Consider the following 27444-nt stretch of genomic DNA (forward strand, 5'->3'; position numbering starts at 1 on the left):
GAACCACACCTACCTTGTGCCCCAGAAGCAAGCCTGTGAAAGCTTTCTGGTGTTGCCTGAAGACCTGTATCTGCAAACTCAGAGGTGTCTAACCTCTGCTTCCTTCCTATCCTGATAGACTGAATAAACTTCTTGACCTCATTTTTTAAAAATAAATCACCATTAAATAATTTTAGGGCTTCTTAGGCTGACCTTTCTCAAGAAGTTAACTTATATGTACTAACCTTATAACTGAATTCTGCAAATTTACCTTTCTTACCCAAGATTTCATTAGCCTATAAGAATTTCCATGCTTTCTTTCAACCCTGGCTTTGAACAATACTTTCTTTTAAGTTTTAATTTTGCTCTCTGGCAGCTAGTATTGTTAATGGGAGATTCTGAGCTACCCTGGTGAATGGCTGTCAAATTGTCTTTGTATGGTAGTATCAAGGTAGTTTTTAGGATATTTGCCAAAGCTTCAATTTCCTCAGATTTAGAGTGTGAGCCAAATATAGATAAATATATAGAAAAGTTTTTGAACTCCTAAAAAATTTAATAATCAAAGAACATTTGCAGTCATTAAAAGGCCTGGGAGTACAACAGGGTACATATACAATATGACTTTTATTTTTTTCTAAACATCTATCTATCTTTAGAGAACTTTTTTTTGTTATATAAATCAACATGTAGAGAGAGCTTAGAAGCAATACATGTAACAAGTAATGGGTTAATATCACCAGTATATATATATATATGTAGTTTTTAAAAATTAAAGAGAAGAAAAGAATGACACAGTTATTAGATTAGAAAATTAATGTGCCCTCATACAATGGAGTACCATGAAACCATTGAAAAGAGAGATCTAATACCTAATACCGTTATATGGTATTAATGCGTAAAGGTGTCAAAGAAAGTAACTGGGAAATAATTTAACAAAATAACTGTGAAATATATCGAAAGTCTAAAACTGTATTGCTCAATATGATAAACACTAGCCACATATGGTGATTGAGTATTAAAATGTGGCTACAGTGAATGAGGAACTGAAGTTTTACTTTTATTTAAATTAATTTGAATGTAAAAACTGAAGCAGTTTATAATTAAAATTTTTCAAAATAATATTTTGGACATATTTGGGTAAATAAAAAAATTTATCCGAATTAATTTCACCTTTTTTTTACTCTTTTAATGTGGGTACTAGAAAAGTTAAAATCATATATGAGGCTTATTATATTTCTATTGGATAGCACTGCTCTAGAATGATATAGAATAAGCTATTAACAGGGTTTACTCTGGGGAATAAAATGAAGGGGATTGGGAAGAGGAAAACTTTTGATCTTTTTACATGCTAGGTATTTAAAATGTTTGTAATGAGCATATATACTCATATATGACTTTAAAAATAATGAAAAAAGTAAAAAGGAAGAAAGGGCTGATAACACACTGTAACTAATAAAAAAGCACAAAATATTACTAAAATATAATTATATATAATAATTATTATATCGTATTTATATAATTATTAAATGTTTGTGTAATTAAACATTTATTATGTGTAAAATCTGAAAATTTTGTGTAAAATATATATTAGTAAAATACAGACCAGGACAAAGTACAAATGAGTAATTTATATTACTTGAAATGTTGAATATTTACATTATTCTTCCCAGTTTTGAATAAATGGTTAGTGGAAAGGAAAGTTGTCATTTCTGTTTTTTAAAAAACACAGCCATATGTGATTTCTATGTAGTTTTTGAGTGATTTCCATTGTTTTACCTAAGGTGTTCTGTATTTTGGTTGGTTTTTTGAGCTTCAAGTGATTAATGTTAAATGTGAACTTTTTGGTTCTTGGCAGCTTCTTTGCTTCTCAGTTTTGTGGAGCTTAAGAGATTGCAGAGTTCTCACAGAACAACAAAAGGACTGTCTCTCTCAAGTAGTAAATATTTCCTGCTTTTAAGAACATGGAGCAATACCTATTTTCCCCCTTTCTTCTTAGTAACATTTATATCTCTCTACTCCCACCAGTGTTTTAAGTTCCTTTAAGCAGTAATGGTTATTAATATTTCATATGACAAAGGAGGAGTCATTAGTTTCTCTTCTTATGATGTCAGCCTGTCATTTGTGTCACTGTCTGTCACTTTCCTGCCTTTGCACCAGGTTATGGAGACAGAACGGATGATTTATCTGGTGACAGAATATGCTAGTGGAGGGGAAATATTTGGTAAGTACATTTATTGCATTCTTTAAACAGCTATTGAGCACACTATGGCAAACCTAAAATAGCTATTCGGTGCCTCTGTCACTTGAGCAGCTGTCACTTGATGCTGTCCTTCAGTGCTGTCATTTTTTATCAACAAAGTAATTTTAATTATTTTTTATTCACCTATTTAAATCTCTTCACCATCTTTCTTTCCTTAGCAAAGGTATTTTGTTTATTTTAGTCAGGTGTTGACAGTTGAGATTAAAGATGTCCAGGAACAAACATCCCTTCTGAACGTGGGATTTGAGAGTCTTTCCTATTGTCAGATTCTAACTGGGGTTACCAAGTGTGACAACCTCCACAAGTGTGTGGGCTTCTGTTGTGTGAGAAAGAGCCACTTGGAGCAAACAATCTCACCCTAATGCATTCTTTAAAATTTGTTAAAACAACATGTAACCATATTCCTTACCATATGTTCACAGTTCCCTTGATGATTCTTGTAATTTTGGAGGTTCTGTCTTCAGTAGCTATTTTTTTCTTGAATACTTAGCTTAGCACAATACAAAATTAAGCAGGAGTATTTGTTACCAGGAAATCTGACTTTAACGAGGTGGTAAAAACTGACCATCTCCGCCCCCCCCCTTTTTTTAACAATGTTAAATGGAGCCAAGTAGAAGTAAAGGCTAATAAAACCTTCAAATCTAGGTTGACATGTCTTAATTTTTTTAAGTTTTTAAAATAATTTTTTATTTTTTATTTGTATTTTTATTTTAATTTTTTTTCCTTTTTGCAAGTAATTACAGAGAAAGGTTCTTATATACTTTAGGTTTATCTAGTTTATTTTGGGGGTCTTATTTTAGTTAAAATATACATGGTAAGAATTTTTTTATTAAATATTGGCACTTACTAATTTATATTTGAAGGCATGAAATCACTTCTAAAGTAGAATCTTATTAATGACTGGTCAGTCGTGACTGTATGGATTTTTGGGTGTGTTAAGTGTTCTCCAGAAATATTATAATTTTGTGTTTAAGAATCTTCGTAAGTATGAGTCGTTTTTAAAGGCGGTATCATTTCTTAATAATATTTTTAGTTGGCTTTCTATGTGTGCTTATGCACAATGTTAATCTTGGGAGAAAAGAGACCATGTTATCTTAATGTTTATAATAATTAAAAAAATCAAACACAATACACAACAGATCTACTTTGTTCTTTAGGAAAACAGATTTTAAAAGTATAGAAAAGAACAATCTTCTGGTCATAGATTCTTTGTGGGAATGTAGCTCAAGGCTAGGGGAAGCAGAATAATACTTCTGTTGAAAACAGATCTAGATGAGAAAGAAAATGACCTTAAGACATCATTGTGAGTACAACAGAGAAATAACGTCTCATGAGCTCTGATTTTTAAAAGTATTTGTGTAAAAGATGAAAGGATGGGCTGAATTAAGAACATGAGCTTTGGAAGCAGTTAGACCTGCTTTTGAATCAGATCTTTGGTACCTTTTGCTACTTTACTTGGAGAAAGTTACTAAATGATTCTTGGACTTAGTATCAAGGTCTGTAATATCTGCATCAGAGTTGCGAAGATTAAATGAGATAGCATATATAGAACTCTAGCCCTTTGCTACCTTCACCTCCATGTTTAGAACAAATGAGAGATCGACTTCTGGCTTGATAGCTCTGCTGATCCACTCCCCAGTGAAAATGATTTTAAAAATACCCCAAAGACCCAGCCATTTCAAGTTTCTGGAACTGGTCCTAAGGGTGAAGAGCTAATGAAAAGCATTTATTCAAGAACATCTATATAAAAATTTGGTAAGCAATTAAAAAGTCTGGGGTTTTTAAACTAGTACTGCTTCCTCTTTCCCCCTTGCCAGCTCAGTGAGGTAGAGCTTCCATTCGGGTCTACTATAGTCTGAATACAACGCCCCCACTCCCCAATCTAGACTAACAGCTTTCTTCCTGGAGGTATAGCACATCAGCATTTCTCATCCCTCCCCCAGATACCTGTTGCTGCTGCTAAGTCCCGGGTGAGTGCAGTTGAGGAGTGGGAACTCCTTTCTTCTACTCAGGCCCAACTTGAGTGTGGCACATTGAAAATACTGGGGCCCAGATTACTTTTGCCTCAGCTTGTAAGTTGTTGGTTCCATCCCAAGAGAGGCAAGCTGAGATCTAAAACTGCATCTGCTCTCCCTCCTCTGAGTTCTTAGCTCTTGGAGTGGGAGTGTCACTCAGAAATAACTTTGCCATGGTCCCCATACCTAGCTTCAGAGACTTGGCTTAGAGATTTGTCCAGAGAGAGAAACAGACCATAAAACAGCTCCTAATTTCTTCCCAAAGGGACTTCATTTGCAACAGAGAATGAAGTTCATACCTGAAGACACTCACAAGAACAGTGGAGGTTGTGAGAAAAGTGATTTCAGAGGAGATTCCAGAGATAGGCTAAACTGTAGCCTTGCTGGTTTGCTGGAGAGAACCAGAGAATAAAGCACAAAGCCTTCTGAGGTCAGAACAAAAATCAAACATTGATCTCAGAAACTATTGTTTCAGAAAAACCAGAATTTGATTGGGTTGTTTGTAGACCAATTTATGTCTCCAGGGCATTGCTGAAAACAGTAGAGTAACCAGCTAGCAATTACTGGAGTTTAACAGCTGGGTGTGGTCAAGGAAGACTGGAAGAGAGCCCTACCCAACTACAGTGAGTGATCCAGTGATCTGAAGGTAACTGTGGATATACCAAATCTGTGGAACAGCATCAGAAGCTGAACACTATATATGGGGGAATAAACTTCACTAAAACAATCTAGCTAGTCACTAAACAAATAAGCAAGCAATAACAATAACATGCCTCAGAAGGGTAGCTTATACCAGTACCCAGAGGTGCTACAGTATATTACCAAAAATGTCTAGTTTCCAACAACAAGAAAAAGCTACAAGGCATGCAAGGAAACATGAAAGTGTGACCCACACACTGGAATAAAAGCAGGCCACAGAAACTGTGGAGAGACCAGATGTTAGATTTATCAGAAAAAGACTTTTTTTAAACTTTTTAAAAATTAAGTTTATTGGGGTAACATTGGTTAATTCAATTATGTAATTTTCAAGTGTACATTATTATTTGACATCTGTATATTCTATTGTGTGTTTACTACCCGAAGTCCAGTTTCCTTCAGCTACCATATATTTGATCCCCTTTACCCAGTCTATCTCCCCCCTTCCTTCCCCACCCACTACCCTCTGGTAACCTGTAGTCTATAGTGCATGTCCATAAGTCTCTTAGAAAAAGACATTTTGACATGTTCCCAGAAACAAAGGAATTCACAATTAAAGTATCAAAAAAATATATGATGAGAATATCAAGAGATAGAAATTATTTTTTAAAAGAACCAAATGGAAATTATGAAATTGAAAAATTAAATAACTGAAATAAAAATATTCATTAAGGAGGCTTAAATGTAAATTTGAACTGGCAGAAGAAGTGAATTTGTAGGTAGAGTGATAGATATTATGCAAGTTGAAGATTAGAGAGAAAAACAAATTAAGAACAGTGTACAGAGCCTCAGAAATGTGGGATGCTATCAAGTGCAACAATATATGTATAATGGGAGTACCAGGAGAGAGAAAAAGAAGCAGAAAAAAATATACAAGGAAATAATGGCTGTAAACTTCACAGATTTATTGGAAAAGCAGTAACCTGTATGTACAGGAAGCTCAACAAAATCCAAGTTAGATTAAATGCCAATAGAGCCATACGCAGATACATCATCGTATGAATAGTGAAGGTCAAAAACAAGAAGAAAGTATTGGAAGCACTGAGAGAAAAATGATGCATCGCTTAAAAGGAATTCCGTAAGATTAACATTGGATTTTTCAGCAGAAACAATGGAGGCTAGAAGGCAATTGGCTAATATTTTTAAAATGCTCAAAACAACAACAAAACAAAACAAAAAACAACAACAACAAAAACCAAACTATTAGCCCAAATCCTATATCTGGTAAAGCTATCTTTCAAAAATAAAGGTGGAATACTTTCTCAGGTTATTAGAAACAGAGAATTTGCTATGCTGGCAGACCCACCATACAAGAAATATTAAATACTTCAGGATGAAAACAGGTGACTTCACATGTTAATTTGAGTCCACACACACAAAAAAGAGCACCAATAAAGGTAATTATGTAATTATAAAAGAAGAGATGCATTCTTTTTCTGTCTTCTCTTAACCTACTTATAAATCAGTCGAATGAAATTATATAATTATAAATTATATGTGATGAATTATTAGGCCTATTATGGAATAGATATGTAATATACTTGCCAATAGCAGCACAAAGGAGGTGTGTATGAGAAAAATTGCATTGAGTCAAGGAAATCACTAAGATGTAAAGAAATAATTATGACAATGTATCATTGGATTTGTAATGTTAATTAATATAATGTTTATTAAAAAATACTACAGAAGGAGGAAAAAGGAATAGAGCTAGAAAGGAATAACAGTCCTATGTAATCACTGGAATTAAGCTAGTATAAATCAGAAGCCCATTTGAATAAGATAAAATATACATGGTAAACCTAGAACAATCACTAAAAAAAGCCTCAAAAGTTATAACGTAAAAAATCATTAAAGAAATTGAAATGCTTCATTAGAAAATGTTCACTTAATGCAAAAGAAAGCAGTAAGGGAGGAATAGAACAACAAAAAAGGCATGAAATATATAGAAAACAAAAAGTAAAATAGCAGATATAAATCCAACTATATCAGTATTTAAGTATAAATAGATGGAATAATCTAATGAAGAGGCAACTATTGTTAGACTAAAAAACACGTGATTCAACTGTATGTTGTGTAAAGGAGATATTCTTTAAATTCAAAGATACAGATAGACTGAAATTGTAAAAGGACAGAAAAAGATATATCATGCAAAGAGCAACCACAGCAAAGCTGGAGTGGCTATGCTGATATGAGACAAAATAAACTTTAAAACAAAAAAAATTTTTCTCTACTTACTAGAGATAAAGAGGGACATTCTATAATGATAAAAGGGTCAGTACAGTAGGAAAATATAACAGTTATAAACATGCGTCTAATAATAGAATACCAAAATACATTAAACCAAAACTGACAGAAATGAAGGGAAGAATAGACAATGATAATAGAGGCTTCCCTTATCTCCACTTGCAACAATGGATAGAAAAACTAGACAGAAGATCAGTAGGGAAAAATAAGACTTAAACAACGTTATAAACCAGCAAGACTTAACATACATCTGTAGAACACTACACAATAACACATTATTCTTGCTTCTCAAGTAAACGCAGAACATTCTCAAGGATAAGACCATAGCCATAAAACAAACCTGAATAAATGTTGAAAGTTAGCAGTAATTTTGTTTTGCAACCACAGTGGAATAAAATTAGAAATGAATAGCAGGGAAACATTTGGAGAGCTCACAAATATGTGAAAGTTAAACAGTATATTTTGAAGTAAGCAATGGGTCAAAGAAATAAAAAAATGAATTCAGAAAATATAGTAAGATGAATGAAAATAAAGGCACAATAGACCAAAACCTATGGTATGCATCTAAAGCAGTGCTTAGCATTTTATAAAAGACAGAAGAGATGCATACTTTTCTCCTTTCTTCTCTTAACTTATTTAAAGTCACTTGTATGAAATTACATATTATATAAATTATAAATTATATGTATAATGAATTGTTAGGCCTGTAATGTAATATATGTGTAATATTCTTGCCAAACAGAGCAAAGGGAGTACGTGTGAGTGTATAACTGTAAAATTCCTATAATAAGAAAGATCAGTTACCTAGTCTTTTAAGATATTGGAAAAATAAGAGTAAACCAAATGTAAAGCTAGCTGAAGGAAGGAAATACAGAAGGTTATAGCAGAAATTAATGAAAAAACAGTAGAAGAAATCAACCAAACAACAAAAAAACTCAATGAAACCAAAAGCTGGTTCTTTGAAAAGTTCAGTAAAATTGACAAATCTTTAGATTGACCAAGGTAAAAAGATAGACTCAAATTACTAGAATCCGAAAGGAAAGGAAGGGACATTAATAATGACCTCAAAGAAATAAAAAGTATTATAAAGGAATATCTGAACAACTATACAACAAATCATTTAACTTAGATAAAATGGAAAAATTCCTAGAAAGACACAAACTTGAAACTGACTCAAGAAAAGACAATCTGAATAGATCTATATCAAGTGAAGAAATTGAAGCAGTGGTCAAAAAATTAATAAAGTCCATGCCCAGATGGCAGCACTGATTAATTTTACCAAACATTCAAAGATCTAATAGCAATTCTTTACAAATTTCTAAAAAATAGAAGAGGGGGGAACACTACTGAATTCTATGAGGTCAGTATTATCCTAACACCAGTACCAGAAAAAGACATCACAAGAAAACTATGGGCCAATATCTCTTATGACTATGGATGCAAAAATTCTCAATAAAATTTGTTTATGAATGAAATCCAGCAATGTATAAGAAGAATTATACACTGTGATCAAGTAGAATTTATCCTAGGAATGCAAGGTTGGTTCGCCAATCGAAAATCCATTAATGCAATATGTCATATCAGTAAAGAAAAAACAGATGACACAATCAATAAGTGCAGAAAAAGCACTTGACACATCCAACACTCTTTAATGATAAAAACATTGAATGAACTAGAAATAGAAGGGAACTTCTTTAATTTGATAAAAGATTTCTGAAAAACGCACAGCTAACATCATACTTAATGGTGAATGATCAGATGTGTTCCCCCTCAGATGAGGAATAAGAAAGATTTCTTCTCTCTCCACTTCTATTTAAACATTGTACTGGAGGTCCTAGCCACAGTAATTAGGCAAGAAAGGTACCTAAATTGGAAAGGAAAAAGTAAAATTATAATCACAGATGATATGATCTTTTATATAGAAAATCCTAATGAATCCACTAAAAAACTTAGTGAACTATGTAAGATTATAGCAAGGTTGCAGGATACAAGAAAATATAAGTAGATCATTTGTATTTTTATACCTTTACAATGAACAATCTGAAAATGGAAGAAATAAAACTATTCAGTTTACAATAAGAATTAAATAGCAAATTTTAGAAAAGAATTGCAAATCTTATACTCAGAAAAGTACAAAAAAGTTCAACATGTTGAAATTTAAGAGGATCTAAATGATTGAAAAGCATTTCATGTTCATAGTGTTAACATTGTTAAGATGGCAGTACTACTCAAATTGACATACAGATCTAACATGATCCCTATCATAATCTAAGCTGACCTTTCTGTAGAAATTAATAACCTGATTCTAATTCTAAAATTCATATGGAATTGCAAGGGACTTGGAATAGCTAAAACAATCTTGAGGAAGAACAAAATAGATTGGAGTGATGTAGCTACAAGTCAAGGAAAACTGGCAACCACCAGAAGCTAGAAGAGGCATAAAGAAGATTCTCTCTTAGAGCCTCCAGATAGAGTGGGACCCTATCTGTACCTTGATTTTGGACTTCTTGCTTCTGAAGAACTGAGCGAATGAATTACATTTGTTTAAAGCTACCTACTTTGTGGCTTTTTTTGACAGTGCTAGGAAACTAATGCAGATTAAGAGAGGATTTTGGCATAATCTCAGCATATCTCCCCATGAAATAGTAATCATTTACAAGGGGGATAATCAGTTACCAGGTGGAGGAATGGGTAGATACCTACTTGATTAGGTGATTAATATTAACCTCATGTGTGGTGAAGACTTTAAAGAACTAATGTAAGAACTGCAATCTTGGGATATTTGCTGGAATTAAGCAGGAGGGAGGAGGTATTTCATAAGTGCTTTAGCATGTTCAAAAGATTTCAAGATGAGAGTGCGCATTGTATATTTCATATTTCATATAAATTAGTATGTTTTAAATATAGGCTGTATGTGAGAAAATGACCAGAAGTGAGTCTGGTAAGATAGGAAAGGCTCAATAGTAAAGGGCTTTGGGTGAGATCTCTGACTTCATCAAATCCCCTATCACATTTTCTCATTGCACTATATCCTTTCTTAGTAGTACTTATATCAGTTGTTGTTTTACATTTATTTTTATAATTGTTTAATGGTTTCTCTTTCCCGCCAGACAACAAAAACTAATTTAGGAGCCGTGTTTGTTTTGCTCACCATTGTATCCCTATGTTTCTTCTTGCTCTCCAATTTAGATTGTTAAACTCAGGTATTTACTGAGGGAAATGATCAGTAACTATTGAATGAATGAGTGAACCAACTGTGTAAAAGAATTGAATTTTATCATGATGTATTGTTATATGGAGAGGAATTGGGATGGAGAGTACCAAGACCAGTTAGGAAGCAGTACAGTAATATTTGAGAACAGTGAGGTGCTAAAGTAAGGTAGTGTCTTCATCCATTTAATTTTACCTTCACATTAACCTTGTAATATAGATATTTTTATCATTTTAAAAAGAAACTGAAGTTCAAGGAGGCTAAATAATTTTCTTAAGGTCATATAATTAATCAGTGATAGAGCTGAGATTTAATCCAAGAACTGTCTGACTCCAGAGCACATGTTCTTTTCCACTCACTAGGTTGAAGAATCTGTTTTTCCATATAAATGGACTTCAACTATGTTTCTGGGAGGATTTTTTATTACAAATATAAGCCACATTTTTGTTTTGGAAATTTAGGTCATGGACATAGCAGCAAAACAATCTTAATATGAAGTATTTTTTACCCTCTTACTAAATCTCCATTGAAAAAAGGGTGAGACAGATTTTCTTAGAACATTATTATTGGGAGTTTTAGTCACCAGCAGTGGCTTGATTACAGAACTAACATTTATAAATTAACATATCCTCTACTTACATAGAGCAGTGTCTCTAGCTCCCCCCCACTTAAGGCTTTTAATTTAATCATTTTTTATGCAAAAGAGTTGGTCAAAATTCCTAAAATTTTAGATTAATTCTATAAGATGTTAAAGAAAAAATCCAGGAACCTGTGACCCATACTCAGAAAGAAAAGTAATCAATAGAAAATTTCTCTGAGTGGATCTAGATATTGTTTTTAGCAAAAACTTCATGACAGTTATTACAAATTTGTTTAAATAATTAAAAGAAATCATGTCTAAATAATGCACAGAAATATGATGGCAATGCCTTAACAAATAGGGAGTCTCACTAAGGAAATAGAAACTATAAAAAAGAGCAAAATGGAAACTCTAGAGTTGGAAAGTAGAATAGCTGAAATGAAAAAAAAATCACTAGATGAGCTTAATATAAAACTCGAGGCGGCAGAAGAAAGAACTAGCAAACTCGAAGACACAGCAATAAAAATAATCCAACCTGAAGAACAGAGAGAAAATAATTGAAAAAAATTATCAGAATCTCAGAAAATGGTGGGACATAGCAAGTATACCAACATATTTGTAATGGGAATTCCAGAAAGAGAGAAGAAAGAGAAAGGGACAGAAAAAAATAGTTGAAGAAATAATGACCGACAACTTCCAAAATGTATCATGAAACATTAATTTATATTTTTCAAGAAGCTCAATGAACCTGAATTAGGATAAACAGAAAGAGAGCCACATCTATACACATCACTGTCAATTTGCTGAAAGAGAATTTTGAGAGCAGCAAGAGAAAAATGACATATCACATATAGGGTTACAACAATATGATTTATAGCTGAGTTCTTATCCAAAAAAAATGGAGGTCAGAGAGCAGAGGATTGACATATTTAAAATTCTGGAGTAAAAAAAACTAAACCATAAATTCTATATTTAGTAAAACTGTCCATCAAATTGAAAATAAAGACATTTGAAAATAACCAAAGACTGAGAATACAAGGCATTTGAAAGAAAGTGTTCAGGATGAATGACAGCAAATGGTAACTCATATCCGCAGGAGGAAATGAATAAAATCAGAGAAGATCAATATGTTGGAAATGAAAGACTGTATATATATATACTTTTCCCCTTTTCTCTTTTAAATTTCTTTAAAAGACATAAAATGGCTTAAAGAAGTACTTAGAACACTTCATTTCTAGATTTCCAACATATTGATGTAATATAATTATGTAAAGAAAAGTTGAAGAAATGGAGGTATATTGGAATAAAGTTGCTATATTTTACCAAAATTGAGTCAGTATTAATTTAAAGTAGATTGTGATAAATTAAGATGCACATTATAATCCCTAGAGTATCCACTAAGATAAAAATCAGAACTTTGAAGGCCAGTGGTTTAAATGACTCTTGAGAAACTCGACTGTGATGGGAAAGAATAACTAGAAGGAGCATTGGTTGAGTGTGTGTTGTCTTTTTATTATATATTTAACTTAAGCCTATATGTTATGTTGAGGGAAAAGAACCAGTAGTACAGAGGAAATGTGGACATAGGGAGAGAGAGATTTAGTGGAGCATTCCTTAAGGATATACAAAGGGATATATTTTAGTGCATAGGTGGAGGGATTAGTTTTGAGTGAGATAGAAAGGAAGAAGGCAGGGATATAGTTGAAGACTGATAAATTTGCAGAAGCATTTGTGTGAGATTGATGTTTGGGGGATTAAAGTTGAGAGTCTGACTACCTAATACTAATTTTTGAGAAGTAGGAAAACAATCTGTATGCTGAGTTGAGATCTTCCAATAACAGCTAAAGGAAATTGATAGAGGACAAGTTGAAAGACTGATAGGAAGCAATGGTAGGCCAGCAGTTGTTGCAGATATTAACTTTGTTGGCACTCCATTTGTGGCTTATTTTATGAATTGTTTGTTAGCAGTATTTGGCAATTTAGGTATAGGAGTGAAGAACATAGATGGTAGATTCGATCCAGATTTTTGCAAAGTTGCTTGAAGAGATAAATTATGGTACTTGAAAGTTTCTGCTCTAGATATAAAGGTTACTAGCTGGGAACTTTATCTTAGTGTTGTTGGCAGATTAAGACACAAGACTGCTTTGGATAGTAGTTGGTTGGTTGATTCCAAACTCAGCTTCAGATTTGCTGAGAAAATTATTCTAGTTTTACCCTTTGTGACTGTCACATCTTATCTGGCATATTATCTACAGTTTTGAGTACTGTATTGTACAAAGGGCATCAACAGTCAGAATATGATAAAGATGGTGAACAATATTTGCAATTGTTGGAATAAGAAGTATGTTAGAGGAGGCTTTATAAAGTTTTCAAGTATGAGAAGTTTTCTGAGTGGAAGCAAGTTTTCCCGAGGGAAATATATGTGAGGACTATAAAGCACTGAAGCAAGTTGGTGTATTCAGGGAACTAGAAATAGTTTCTTAGAGAATTAAGTGATGGGCTAGTGGTTTCTGAGATTATTTTAAAAGTTCTAAGGGTTTTTTGGAAATGTCTAAGATGCCTACTCTGAGGAGGTAGGTATACAAGACAAGGCTAAGAAATTATGCTTTCCTCACAAATACATTCAACTAACCTCCATTTTTTCCTCCTATTCAACAAGAGCATCTCCACTTTTATACCTAATATGCCTGTTGGATTTCCACATAAGATTTAAAAAAATTTTTTTATTAGTTTCAAGTATACAGTACATTGGGTAGACATTTATATAGTTTATAAAACGATCCCCCTAATTGCTCTTTCTCTCCTCTGGTTCTCTACTTAGCCAATATGTTAATGCTTAATGCTAACTGCATTCCCTATGCCGTGCTCCCCATCCCCGTGATGAAATATCAACTACTAATGTGTACTCTTTAACCCTTCAGACCCCCAACCCCCCATCCCCTCTGGCCGTCACCAGATTGTCCTCGATATTTGTGAGTCTGTTTTTAATTGGTTTGTTCTTTTTGTTCCTTAAATTCTGCATTTAAGTGAAATCGTATGGTATTTATCACATAAGCTTTTATTTAAATAAATGAGTCTGGCCACTAAACGTCTGATCCACTGTTAGGTGATAATGAGCCGCAGAAGGACTTTAAAAAAGACCTGGACACAGTTTGACTTATGATTTAGAAAGAGTATTTTGGTGGCAATATGAGAATATATTTGAAGGAGATGAGACTAGAGTCTGGGAGAACAGTTAGAAGGCTACTGCGGTAAAACAGGTGGAAGCTGAGGAGGATCCGATAACTAGTTGTAATAAAGACAGAAAAAATGGATTATAGTTATAGTTAAACAAGGCAGCATTGTTGGTAGTTAAGAATATGATATAGTCAGACTTCTGTGATTCAAATCTTAACTCTATTGCTTACTACCTTTATGACCTTGGGTGAGTTTTTAAATCTCACTACCTTAGTATTTTCATTTTTAAAATGAAGATGATGATGATGATGACAATGATGACAACGACAACAATGATGATGATGTCACTTATTTCAAAGAGTTGTTGTAAAGGTTATGTGTTTTTAAAGTGTTTAGTCCATGCAGCATGCTCATTAGCAGCATTATTTATAATAGCTAAAAAAATTGAAGCAAGACATATGTCTATCAACTGATGAATGGGTAAAGAAAATGGGGTATATCCATTTAAAGGAATATTATTCTGTGGTAAAAAGAGATGAAGTATCGATACATGTTAGAGCATGGATAAACCTAGAAAACATTATGTGAAGGAAGCCAGACAGAAAAGGCCACATTGTGATTTCATTTATATGAAGTGTAAAATCCATAGACACAGAAAGTAGATTTGTGGTTACCAGGAAATGAGAGTAGTGGAGAACTAGGGCTGACTACTTATTGGTACAGAGTTTCTTTTTGGGGTGATGGAAATATTCTAGAATGAGATAGGGGTGATAATAGCACAGTATAGTGAATATATTGAAACTTTTGAAGTGTATACTTTAGTTAATTTTATGTCATGTTCATTATACCTCAAATTTTTAAAAGTTTAAAAAATAATCTTAGAATATTTATAGTAAGTTCTCACTGGTAGCTCTAATATTTAAGACGTGTTTAGGCAATTTATAGTAGCTCTAACTATAATTTAAGTGTAATATATTAAGGATTTGATAATAAATTGATTATGGGAGTTGAAAAGGATCAGACAGTCTAGGATAGTTTGACAAACTTCTTTTTTTTGAAAGGCCAAGATAGCAAATATTTTAAGCTTTACAGTTATTTTAATAGTCTCTGTGCAAAGCTACTAAACTTTGCTGTTGTACTGTACTGAAAGTGGCCGTAGACAACAGGTAAACAAATGGCATGGCTGTGTTCCAGTAAAACTTTATTACACAAACAGGCAATGTTGTGAATATACTGAAAACCTCTGAATTCTACCTTTTAAAATGGTGAAATTTATGGCTTCTGAATTATATCTGAATTAAGGTATTATTTAAAAAAAACAGGCAGTAGGCTGAATTTGGCCCATGGGCCGTAGTTTGCCCTTCCCTGATCTAGGGTAACTCTCAATTTTCTGACTTGTGTTATTGGATTGATCATAGTGCTACAAATATAAATAGGAAATTAAAGGAGGAAAAGCAGGTTTAAAGAGGGGAAATGAATAATTTGTGTGGGAAGTTTAAATGGGGAATGAGAATGACATAAGACATTTTAGGCGTCTGTGGAATGTCTAGCTAAAGACCTATAGGAAATATTGGAGTTTGGCTGAACATAAAACTTTGATAGTTACTAATATATAGATGGCCTTTAAAAACAGGGGAGTAGGTATCATTCAAGGTAAATATAGAGAAAAAGAGAGGTGAGAGAAAAATTAGTGTTAAAAGAGCAGAGAAAGGAGGTCCAGCAAAAGATGCTAAAAGGAACAGTCACTACAATAGGAGAATCAAAAGTAGAACACTTTGTGGAAGCCAAAAGAGAGAGTTTTGGAAGGAAATGATCAAGAGTTTAGATGCTCCCAAGAGGTTAAGTAAAATAAAGACTAACAACTGGCAACTAGGACATCATGTGTGACTTTGGCAAGGGAAATATCAATGGAATGAAGGAGGTAGAAGCCAGATTACAGTATGTTAAAGAAGTGAAGGCATTGAGTAAGGCTAGTATTTTGAGAAACATAGCTCTAAACGAAAGAATGGAAAGATGGTAGCTAGAGCAGGAACTGGGAAGTTGGGAGAGAATTCTTTATAGGTCACATTTCTTCATGTCTTACAAGCAGTGTACTGACTGCTTTTGTTACAGACTTCCTCTTCAAGGATGCTTGTATAGTGAACAGCCTTGGAAGATTGAGATAGCTTCTCTCTCTGGAGTTAAATGATAAATCTATTCATTTCCTATTATAAAATATTTGAATTCCCTGAGCTCAGGATTCCTCTCCTTTATTGTACCCACTTCTATGTGCAGGTGTCACCTGTCCCCTTCACATCACCCTGTGGGAATTAGGACTTGGGGAACTGAAGCAAATATGTTGATGCTCATACTGCATGTCCTACCCTAAATACCGAAGTCCTTTAACTCTGATCTAGCGTCTTGTGTCTTCTGCCAACATCCGTGCAAATGTGTCATATTAAATTGTTAGCTGCAAGTCAGGTAAAATCTCAGATTCTCTCACACTTGGCAAAGAGCAAAGGGGAGTTTTGTTTTGTTTAAATATGAGACTTGATTATAGGGTAAGGTTGAGGATATAGTAGTGAACCAGATGAGTTTGACTGTAATTGTTATAGAAAGATAACCCATAGAGCCAGATCCATGAAGAGGATTGAGCTATGAGCATAGTTGCTAGGAGTTGTCCTTGCACAAGAAGGATAAAAGAAGGTAAAGGATGTAGTGCCTGTAAGCAATTTTTTAGGTAGAAGAATGTGAAGTAAGGTACTTCATGCCTTTTGCCTAATTTTCTTTTTGAAGTAGGAGGCTAGATCATCACCTGAGACTTAAGGATGAGAAGATAGGGATCTAGGTAAGGATGAAGAAAGTGAAATTAGCTGCTTCAGAGAGTGAGAGAGGGAGTGATGAAAGACAACTAAAATAGTTAAAGGCCCTGGAGATAAGAAACCATGAACTTGTTATTTTATTATACAGATTGAATGATTTTTGTTTTTCCCCTTCAGCAGTACTCAGCTATCTTTGAGTAGATGGGGTAAGAAAGACATTGGACTTGAGGTTTATGGGACATGTGCAAATGAAACAGAGACAGGTGGCAAAAGATTTGGGGCCACTAACAGTAAAATAATTACTGTGTGGGTCATTGGGCTGAGGCTGAAAAGGGAGAGGGTAAGTAGAAGGAAAATAAAAAGCTAGAAGTCTAGATGAAATTGAAAAGCAAGTATGCTGTGCATAAGAGGATTAGAGTGATAAAAGTCTAAAACTGCATTTCCCAGTAAGTAGAGTCATCACTGGCTGCATGTTGCTGTTGTGCATTTGAAATGTATGTAGAGCAACTGAGGAACTGAATTTTGAATTTAATTTATATTTAAATTTAAAAACTAAGATAAGAGTTTTAGGCCAACAGAGAGTTAGACAACTACAAAGTTAGAGCACTGTCTCCAAGACCGCCCTCGCTTCTGACACCAACTGCAAGTTAGAGAAGTTCTCAAAACCACCTCACCTTTGATAATTTGCTGAAAAGGACTCACAGAATTCACTGAAAACTATAATGCTCACAGTACAGTTTATTACAGGGAAAGGATACAAATTAAAATCAGCTAAGGGAAGAAAGAAGCACAGAGTCTATGAGAAGTACCAAATACAGAGCTTTTGTTTTCCTTTCCCTGTGAAATCAGGATGTATTAGTACTCTCCAGGTATTGATGTGTGATCATATGCACAGAATATTGCCAATAGGGAACTTAAGCTGCGCCTCTGTATTCAGAGTTTTTATTTTACATAGCCTTGATTAATTGGTTGCCCACATGGTTGATCTCCATCTCCATGTCATCTAATACTGCATAACTCAAATCTCCCACCCTAAATCACGTAGTTGGTCCTTCAGTGTGGCCAGACTGCACCCTAAGACTATATGGATATGGCCCATGATAAATCATTTTGTTAGATGATCTGGCATGACCCAAAGCTCCCAGGCAAACTCTCCCATCAGGCATAATATTCCCGGGGGCCAGAAATTACCTTCCAGAAGCCAGAAGAGAGGCCAGACTTTCAACTCTGGGTAAGGCCAAATTCTTTACTATATGTAGTATAAAATATTTTTCCATTAAACATAACTCTTATTTTGGTAAAATTATATTTCACTTTGAAAATTTAGTGTCTGAAATGTGATATGCTGTAAGTATAAAGTACACGCTGGAGTCCGAAGACTTAGTATGAAAAAAAAATCTCATTGCTAATATTTATATTGGTTACATGTTGCATTGATTGTAGTTTTGATGTACTGAGTTAAATAAAATATATCATTAAAATTAATTTCAAAATGAGTGATTATTTTTACTTTTACCCCCCAAAAGATTTTTGTTTATTTTTAATTTACTTTTTTCCATTACAATTAACATACAATATTAGTTTCAGGTGCACAACATAATGATCAGACATTTACAATAATTTACAAAGTGATTACCCCATTAAGTCTAGTACCATACATAGTTATTTGACCATACATAGTTATATTATCAAATATAATCCCTATGCTATACTTTACATCCCCATGACGTTTTTTATAACTGGTAATTTGTACATATTAATCTCTTCGCCTTTTCACCCCTCTCCCCAACCCTTCCCCCATCTGGCAACCATCAAAATGTTCTCTGCATCTATGAGTTTCTTTTAACTTTTTATGAGACTACTAAACAATATTAAATTATATAAATAGCTCACATCTTATTGCTGTTCAACATTGCTGATCTTGAATGTTAAGAGAGAGAGGAGTATACTATTAGAGTTTAGAATTTCAAAAGCAGAGAATTATCGAGCAAAGACAAGTCCAAGATGTGGCCATAGGAATAATTGTTGAACGTTGGTGGAGTTCTAGGTAACTCACTGGAGATAAAGAAGGTCCAAGGAATCATGAGGTTAAATTGTCAAATAGATTATCTTCATGGATGTGGTTATTGCCGACCTCCTACTGTTGCAGTGTGATTTCTTATTTCTCTCCATAGTTGTAGAGCTTCTGTTCATCTAGACCCCAGGAGACTCTGGTTGCTGTTTGCTCCATGTTTCTGTCACAATTTTGAGGTGGTTGCAAGAAGGGATGAATGATGCTTCTATCATCTACACCATTTTGCCTGGTCCCCATTTTCACATTGGCATCCTTGTTTATTTAAGTCTCCAATATGTTCCCACTTTAAGCCTTTAAATATTCTGTTTCTTCTTCCTAAAATACTCTTTTTCCAGATACCCATGTGATTCTCCCTCTTCCATTTCTTTCAGCCCTCTTATCAAATGTTACCTTATTAGAGAGGTCTCTGCTAGCCATGCTGTCTAAAATTTCACTCTTCCTATTGGCCCATTACTCTCTTCTTGGTTCTTATCACCATATATTTATTTATTTACTTATTGTCTTACCTCACTACAATGTAAGAATCATGAGAGTAAGGACTTAGTCATTTTCGAGCCTTACTAAATTTCTGGTACTTAAAATTAGTACCCACATTGAATACATGCTCAGTGACTATCAGTTGAATGAAAGACTAAGTGAAAGAAAGAATGTCACTAGATAGTAGATTGCGGTATTTGAATCTTATCCGTCTGTGTCTTCGTTGTTTAATGCAGTTGACTAACATATAGTAGACACTTAGTAAATTCATTTTATTGTGTCACATTGAAATTAACCAAGTCAAGCATGAAATTGTCTGTCATTCCATAACATTTTGGTCGAATGAGTTTTTGATGTGTATGGGAAGGAATACCTTTTTGTTTTCTAGATATCTTCAGGGCAGTACATTTTGAAGACTATCAATGAGCATTTATTACTCATTCATTTGATTTATTGACAAGATTATTGCATACTATTCAGCACTACATCATAAAGGGGCAGCCATGACAATATGGGCCTGTTTAATTTTACAAACAGAATTGAGGAACTGGCTAGTTTTGTAAACCACTAAACTCATAATTTAAAACTTCTGCAGTATGATTTCTTTAGATACATACCCCCAAACTTCCTATTTGAGACCATGAAATGATAAATCTAGCACTTTATCAAGAAAAGTTTCTTGAATATCAGGCAGAAGTCATGGGCATTTAAAATAAATTACTGTATTCACACTAGTTTGTTGAAGTGTGTATAATTTATTATGGACATTCTCAATACCTCAAAAATAATATTTCCTAATGGTGCCAACAAGTATGGAACCCAGAACTTCTACAAAGTCATTTATTTATGCTATGGGATAGTCAATGACTGATAAGGCAGGGAATAGGAAAGACAGAATTGCATAACCTTTCTGTACCAGATATTGTGTTTAATACATATTATCTTGCACCTTCCTATATGTTTGAAAACACTGTCCTTTTGTGTATTTGGACACTACTATGTGCTGGTTTTTTTTTTTTTAATAACAGGTTTTTCTTATTTAATCTCAACATTCTATATATCTTTACAACTAACATATTTTTTTCCCACTAAATTATTCTTTCTGGCTATAAAAACTAGCTGTTTTCTAAGGCTTTCCTGACAAAAGCAAATAACTATATCACTGAACTTCATTTAGTCACTCAGAATCAAAATAGTTAACTTTTATCTTCTTCCCCAATTAATTTCCCATTCATTTTCCCATTATTCATTTTTCTGTTTTATTTTCTCAATATCATGCATGACTTTAGCATTTATATTTGCAAACTGTTCAAGATGTGTGAGGAAGCCACCTGTGCTTAGTATTTAAAAACTTAGTTTAACGACTTCACTTTACTGCTAAACATCCACTTATTGCTGTCTGATCATCCTTCTAGTTCTACCATAACATAAAAATAAATGTCCCAGAGAAAGAGCAAAATATTTTTGCTATATAGAGTATATATGAGTCCCAAAGGAATATTTTTGCCTGACTTCTATATTAATATTTTTCCTGAGGATTTTTTGAACTTTTTAAAAACTTTTTGAAAACAGAAGTTTCTCTGACAAAGTGTAACTACTAAAAAAATAAAGATATGTTAATTGTTATATTTAGAAATATTTGACTTATATGATGAGATTTTTATCTCATATTTGGAATTTGTGCAGTATATTTCAGTGTGCCTTCAAACTTTGATACCCTGAAGATATTTCCTGGGCTGGTTGTCTGTGTGTCTGTGAGAGAGAGAAAAATGAGAGAGGGAGAGAGGGATAGAAAGAGAGAACGAGGGATGGCGAGAGAGTCCATTTAAAGAAATTATGATGGTAACATAAAATTTACTTATTTACTTAAAATAATTTTTAAGTATGTAGTCCAGTGGCATTGATTATATTCACATTATTGTGCTTCTATCACCAACCATCCACAGAACTTTTTTCATCTTGCAAAACAAACTCTTATCTATTAAACAGTAACTCTCCATTTACCCACTACTAGACCTTGGCAACCACCATTCTGCATTTTGTCTCTGAATTTGACTACTCTAGGTCCTTCATATAAGTGGAATCATACAGTATTTGCCTTTTTGTGACTGGCCTGTTGCACTTAGCATAATGTCCTCCAGGTTCATCTGTGTTGTTGCTTGTGTCAAAATTTCCTTCCTATTTAAAGCCGAATAATATTCCATTTGATGTATATACCACATTTTGTTTACCCATTGTATTTGGACACATGGGTTGTTTCCACCTTTTGACTATTACACATAACGCTATTATGTACATAGATATACAAATGATAGATTCCATTGTTAAAAACTTTTTATCATAGGCATTTTCAAATATATAGAAGAGGAAAGAGAATATTGTAATAAACTCTGATATATTCATCACCTAGTTTTGAGTTATCAACATTTTACTGTTTCTGCTTTGTTCTTTCCCCCAACTTCTATTTTTCTGAAGTATTGTAATTCAGTAAACCATATCATTTCATTAGTACATAACTTAATATTTTCTCTCATATATAATGATTTTTAAAAACTTGACCATAATACCTATTGCAAGGTCATTAGTCTTGTCTTTTGCTGTGTCAGCTGTAAAACCTATCCAATAAATTCTGTTTGAGGTGTTCTGCCATTTTAGAATATAAATTTATAGATTATATATGTTTTAGAGATTTTGATTCTCTTTTGATATATTCTTTCTTTTCATCATTTTTGTACTACTTTTTTTGTTTTTTAAATAATTTTTTATTTTCCAGTTATAATTGACAAACAATATTATATTAGTTTCAGGTGTACAACATAGTGATTAGACATTTATACAACTTATGAAGTGATCACCCTGATAAATCTAGTACCCATCTGATACCATACATAGTTATTACAATATTATTGACTGTGTTCCCTGTGCTATACTTTACATTCCCATGACTGTTTTGTAACTACGAATTTGTACTTCTTAATCCCTTCCCCTTTTTCATCTCTTACCTTAAACCTCCTCCTATCTGGTGACCATCAACATGTTTCCTCAGTATCTCTGTTTCTTCTATCTTTGTTTATCTTTTGTTTGTTCATTTATTTTGTTTTTTAGGTTCCACATATAAGTGAGATTATATGGTATTTGTCTTCCTTTGACTTATTTTACTTAGCATAATATCCTCTAGGTCCATCCATGTTGTTGTAGATGGCAAGATTTCATTTTTAATGGCTAATAGTTCATTGTATCTATGTACTGCTTCTTTATCCATTCATCTGTTGATTAACACTTAAGTTGCTTCCATATCTTGGCTATTGTAAATAATGCTGCAGTGAACATGGATGTATATATCTTTCGAATTAGTGTTTTGGGTTTTTTTGGATGAATACCCAGAAGTGGAGTTACTCGGTCCTTCCTTGTCTCTTTTATAGCCATTGTTTTAACGTCTATTTTGTCTGGTATAAATATTGCTACCCCTGCTTTTTTTGGGTTATTTCCATTTTCATGAAATTTCTTTTTCCATCCCTTTACTTTCAGTCTATGTGTGTCTTTTAATCGAAAATGAGTCTCTTGTAGACAGTATATAAGAGTCTTATTTCTTTTATTCATTCAGCCACCCTAGCTTTTGATTGGAGCATTTAATCCATTTATGTTTAAAGTAACTATTGATAGATACATAGCAATTGCCATTTTATTATTCATATTTTTTATATATATATTTTCCTTCTTCTTAAAGAAGTCCCTCTGACATTTTCTGTTATACTGATTTGATATTGATGAACTCCTTTAGCTTTTTCTTGTTTGGGAAGATCTTTATCATACTTTGATTCTAAAATATAGCTTTGCTGGGCAGAGTAGTCTTGGTTATAGGTCCTTACTTTTCATCACTTTGAATATTTCATGCCTATCCCTTCTGGCCTACAAAGTTTCTGTTGACAAATCAGCTGACAGACTTATGAGAACTCTTTGTAGATAACTAACTACTTTTCTCTTGCTGCTTTAAAGATTCTCATTTGTCTTTAACCTTTGGCATTTTAATTATGATATGTGTTGGTGTGGGCCTCTTTGGGTTCATCTTGTTTGGGACTCACTGTGCTCCCTGGCTTGTATGTCTATTTCCTTCACTAGGTTAGGGAAGTTTTCAGTCATTATGCAAGTAGTTTTTCAATTCCTAGCTCTCTCTCTTCTCCTTCTGGTACCTCTATGATGCAAATGTTGTTACGCTTTCTGTTGTCCCAGAGGCCCCTTAAACTATCCTCATTTTGGGGTGGGGGGGTAAATGGGGAGATTCTTTTTTCTTGTTGCTGTTCTGATTAAGTGTTTCTACTACCTTGTCTTCCAAATCCCTGATTCAGTTCTCTGCTTCATCTAATCTACTGTTGATTCCCTCTAATGTATTCTTCATTTTATTTATTGTATTCATTTGAGCTCCTAGAGGAGCTAATTTCTGACTGTTTCTTTTTTATAGTTTCTATCTCTTTGTGTAAGTTCTCACTGAGTTCATCTATTCTTCCCCTAAGTTCACTGAGCGTCCTTATAATCAGTGTTTTGAACTCTGCATCTGGTAGATTGCTTGTCTCCATTTTGTTTAGATTTTCTTTTCTGGACCTTTGTTCTGTTCTTTCATCTGGGACATATTTCTTTGTCTCCTTATTTTGGCTGCCTTCCTCTGTTTGTTTCTATATATTAGGTAGAGCTTCTATGTCTCCCAGTCTTGGCAGAGTGACCTATGTAGTAGGTAGCTTGTGGGGCCCAGTGATGCAGTCTCCCTGGTCACCTGAGCCAGGTGCTCCAGGTGTGTCCCTTGTGTGGGTTGTGTGTGCCCTTCTGTTGTAGTTGAGCCTTGACTGCTGTTGGCATGTCAGTGGGAGGGGTTGGTCCTCAAGCTGGTCAGTTGTAAAGACTGGCTGTGACTAGAAGATCTGTTGTGCAAGGGCTGACTCAACAGAACAGGATTCTCTTTAGCAGAGCTCTCATACCTGCCCAGTCTCTCCTTTTGATGTGCGGTCTTCAGATGCGGCCAGTTACCAGTCATGCTGGCCCAGAGACCTCCTAGGAGAGGCCTCACCACAGGCCAAATTCAACCACAGCCTGTGCCCTGACCAGAGCCACCTGGCATGAGCCACCAAGCAATCTGCAGATGGCTACCACCTGCACTGGGCTTGGATGTGCTTCAAGAGATTAAGCTGTGAACCAAGGTTGGCTGCTGCTAGTGCCAGACTTGGGGTTGCTCAGCAAGAGAAACATGGCATGCCGAGGCGAGATACTACTTGTTTGGGTTTTGGGAACCTTTGAGAAATTTTGTGAAAGTCTGCAGCATGATCCAAGACAGGCCATTTGTATGGAAAAGCCAGTGGAAGCTGCTTGGGTAGGCCCACCCAACTTGTGGGCGGGATCTCAGGGAATCACCAGGGCATGGCGACCAGTGTTAGCCAAGTTAATGCAGACTCAGATATGGCAGCTGCCTATCTGTGCACGCAGGTAGTGGGGAGGGCCCAACAAAGGAACAGTGGCTTCTGTCAATACTGTGTGGAAGAAAGCTGCCCCTTCAGCCCTTGCCAGGAACCCAGACAACCCAGTTTCTCCCTTAATGTCCCTGACGCTCTTTGAACAGCTACCCCAGTGCCGGAGCTCAGAATGAGTGAGTTTATCAGCTAGTAAGTCCACACTTTAGGAGGAATGTCTGTGACTTCAGCTACCCTCTGTCTCAGCCACAATCTCTGCTGGTTTTCAGAGCCAAAAGTTGTGGGGACTTCACTACCTGGCACTGGAACCCTGGACTGGGGAGCCTGGTGTGGGGCTGGGACCCCTTCCTCCTCCGGGGTTCCTCTGCAGCTGAGATATCCCCTTGATTGTTAACTACCACCTGTGGGTGTGGACCCAACCCATTTGGCATCTTCCCTCCTATCAGTCTCAAGATGTCTTCTTCTGTATATCCTTAGTTTTAGGACTTCTGTTCAGCTAGACTTCAGGTGATCTCAGTGATGAATGTTCTGTAGTTGTAATTTGTTGTGGTTGTGAGAAGAGGCAAGTGCGGTGTTTCCCTGTTCTGCCCTCTTGACCAGAAATTTTAAATTTGTAATAATTTACAACAGCTCTTAGAAAAACATACTGTTTTTTCCTATGCCATTTATTTGTTGAAGAAACTGGATTGTCTTGTAAAGTTTCCCACATTATGAATTTGGATTTCTATTGCATCATTTAACAAGTTCCTTTAGCTCACTGTTTCTCATAAAGTGGTTTGGGTTAAATGTAGGTCAATTTGGGCAGGGCCGGGCCAAGAATACTTCATAGTCTTCCTATTTCGTCATATCAGGAGTTGTATAATGTCTGGTTTCTCCACTTTTAGTGACATATAAAGTTTCATAAAGTTCTCATAAAGTTTCTAATCAAACTTTGACCTAATGTTTTAGCCATTCTTATTTAGTTGTGTTAGGTACATTATTTCATTAGAAATTGCAAAATGGTGATCTCTAATTCTCTTATTCTTTCTGCATTTATTAGCTGTAATTCTTCTGTAAATAACTTTGCCTATAAACTATCTAGAAACTAAAGTAAAGGCAAAATAAATACTTGTTTTCCTTCGTGTATTAAATTTCAGAATAATAAATTTGCACCCTAGCAATCTCCAGTGGTGACCAGTGAAGTTGATTTTATTTGTTTATTTTGCAATGTTGTTATTAATTCATGGGTTTTAATACCTTTGATGTGTTTCAGTCCACTGAGTCATTATTCTTTTGGTGCTCAAATTATTCCTTTTCAAGTTGACTCTTGCGTCCTTTCGGTACAATCTTTGATAGCTTCCTTGCTTTTGGTAAGGTGTCCCAGGCTTATCTTGAACATTTCCTGTCTCAGACCTGGAATCAAACATTTCTCCTAGGAGCTCTGGTTCCTTCAGGTGGAAAACAGCACTTAAAGGCCTTACAGATGCTCATTGTTGCTTCTCGGTTGTCATTGTTTAGAGGCCTTTTCAGAGTACAGAGTTAGGAAATATATATATTTTTTATGTTGAGAAAGGTAACAAATGAGTTTATACCAACATTCCAATTGAAATTTAAGATTCTAGCATTTTTACTTAACTCCTTGAATGTTATGTATTTACATCTTTTTTCTCTTATGCTGAAAATTGTGGTTCTGGATGACTTTAACATAATTACATACTTGATATGAGTGAGGCCAAGATTGATGCAAAGCAATATCAATATTATTACAAGTATTACAAGGAGACTACTAGTTCTTTTTGTCTTTAGGATATATTCCATTAATGATACATAAGAATAATGCCATTTTATTATTACTTAAAAAAATTATTCTCTGGTTATGTCATAACTTATTTAGATTCCTTTTTTCCAGTTTGCTTTCAGTTTTTAAAAATTGCTTTTGCTCGTTTGATTCAATTCTGAATTGTTTGAGTTATATAAAACATTACATGTTTCCAGCATTAAAGCTGTAAAACAGGGTACTTTCAGAAAAGTCTAGATTCTACATCTTTTCTGTCCCCCTACAAGTAACCGTTTTTAGAAGTTTTTCACTTAATATTACTCCTTCTGGAAAATATTAACAAATATGTACAGATGTACACACACATGAATATTTGTATTTCCTCTTCCTTCCTACTCGAATGGAAGCACACTGTGCATATTTTCTTACACTTGCAGGGATTCATGGACCGAGAATCACTGGTCTAGAAGGGAAGGCACACATGTCAAGAAATAACTAATACAGTTGTTCACTGATAATGTCAAGGTTTATAGACTAACTGCTATTAGACACAAATTATGGAGCAGTTCTTCTAGGGCAGGTGAGTAGATTAGAGAAAGCTTCAGAGAAATGACCTTTGAGCTAGATTTTAAAGAACAAGCCTGCAGATTGTGCTAGAATCAGGGAAGAACCTCTGAATTACAAAATTAACCAACTCACCTTTGCTATTAATATATTG

General features: G+C 34.4%; 1 protein-coding gene across 5 annotated transcripts in view; it reads left to right on the forward strand.

Moving 5' to 3' along the window:
• SIK3 (SIK family kinase 3) overlaps nt 1-27444 on the forward strand; it is a 215824-nt gene that overhangs the window by 111700 nt on the left and 76680 nt on the right. For all 5 annotated transcript variants that reach the window (XM_015590132.2, XM_015590133.2, XM_025047456.1 and 2 more), the window contains one exon: nt 2137-2200. In XM_015590132.2, coding sequence (XP_015445618.1) covers nt 2137-2200 — 64 coding nt within the window. The remainder of the gene's footprint in view (nt 1-2136; nt 2201-27444) is intronic.

The sequence above is a fragment of the Pteropus alecto genome, unplaced genomic scaffold (assembly GCF_000325575.1).
Source record: "Pteropus alecto unplaced genomic scaffold, ASM32557v1 scaffold224, whole genome shotgun sequence".
Classification (NCBI taxonomy): Eukaryota; Metazoa; Chordata; class Mammalia; order Chiroptera; family Pteropodidae; genus Pteropus; species Pteropus alecto.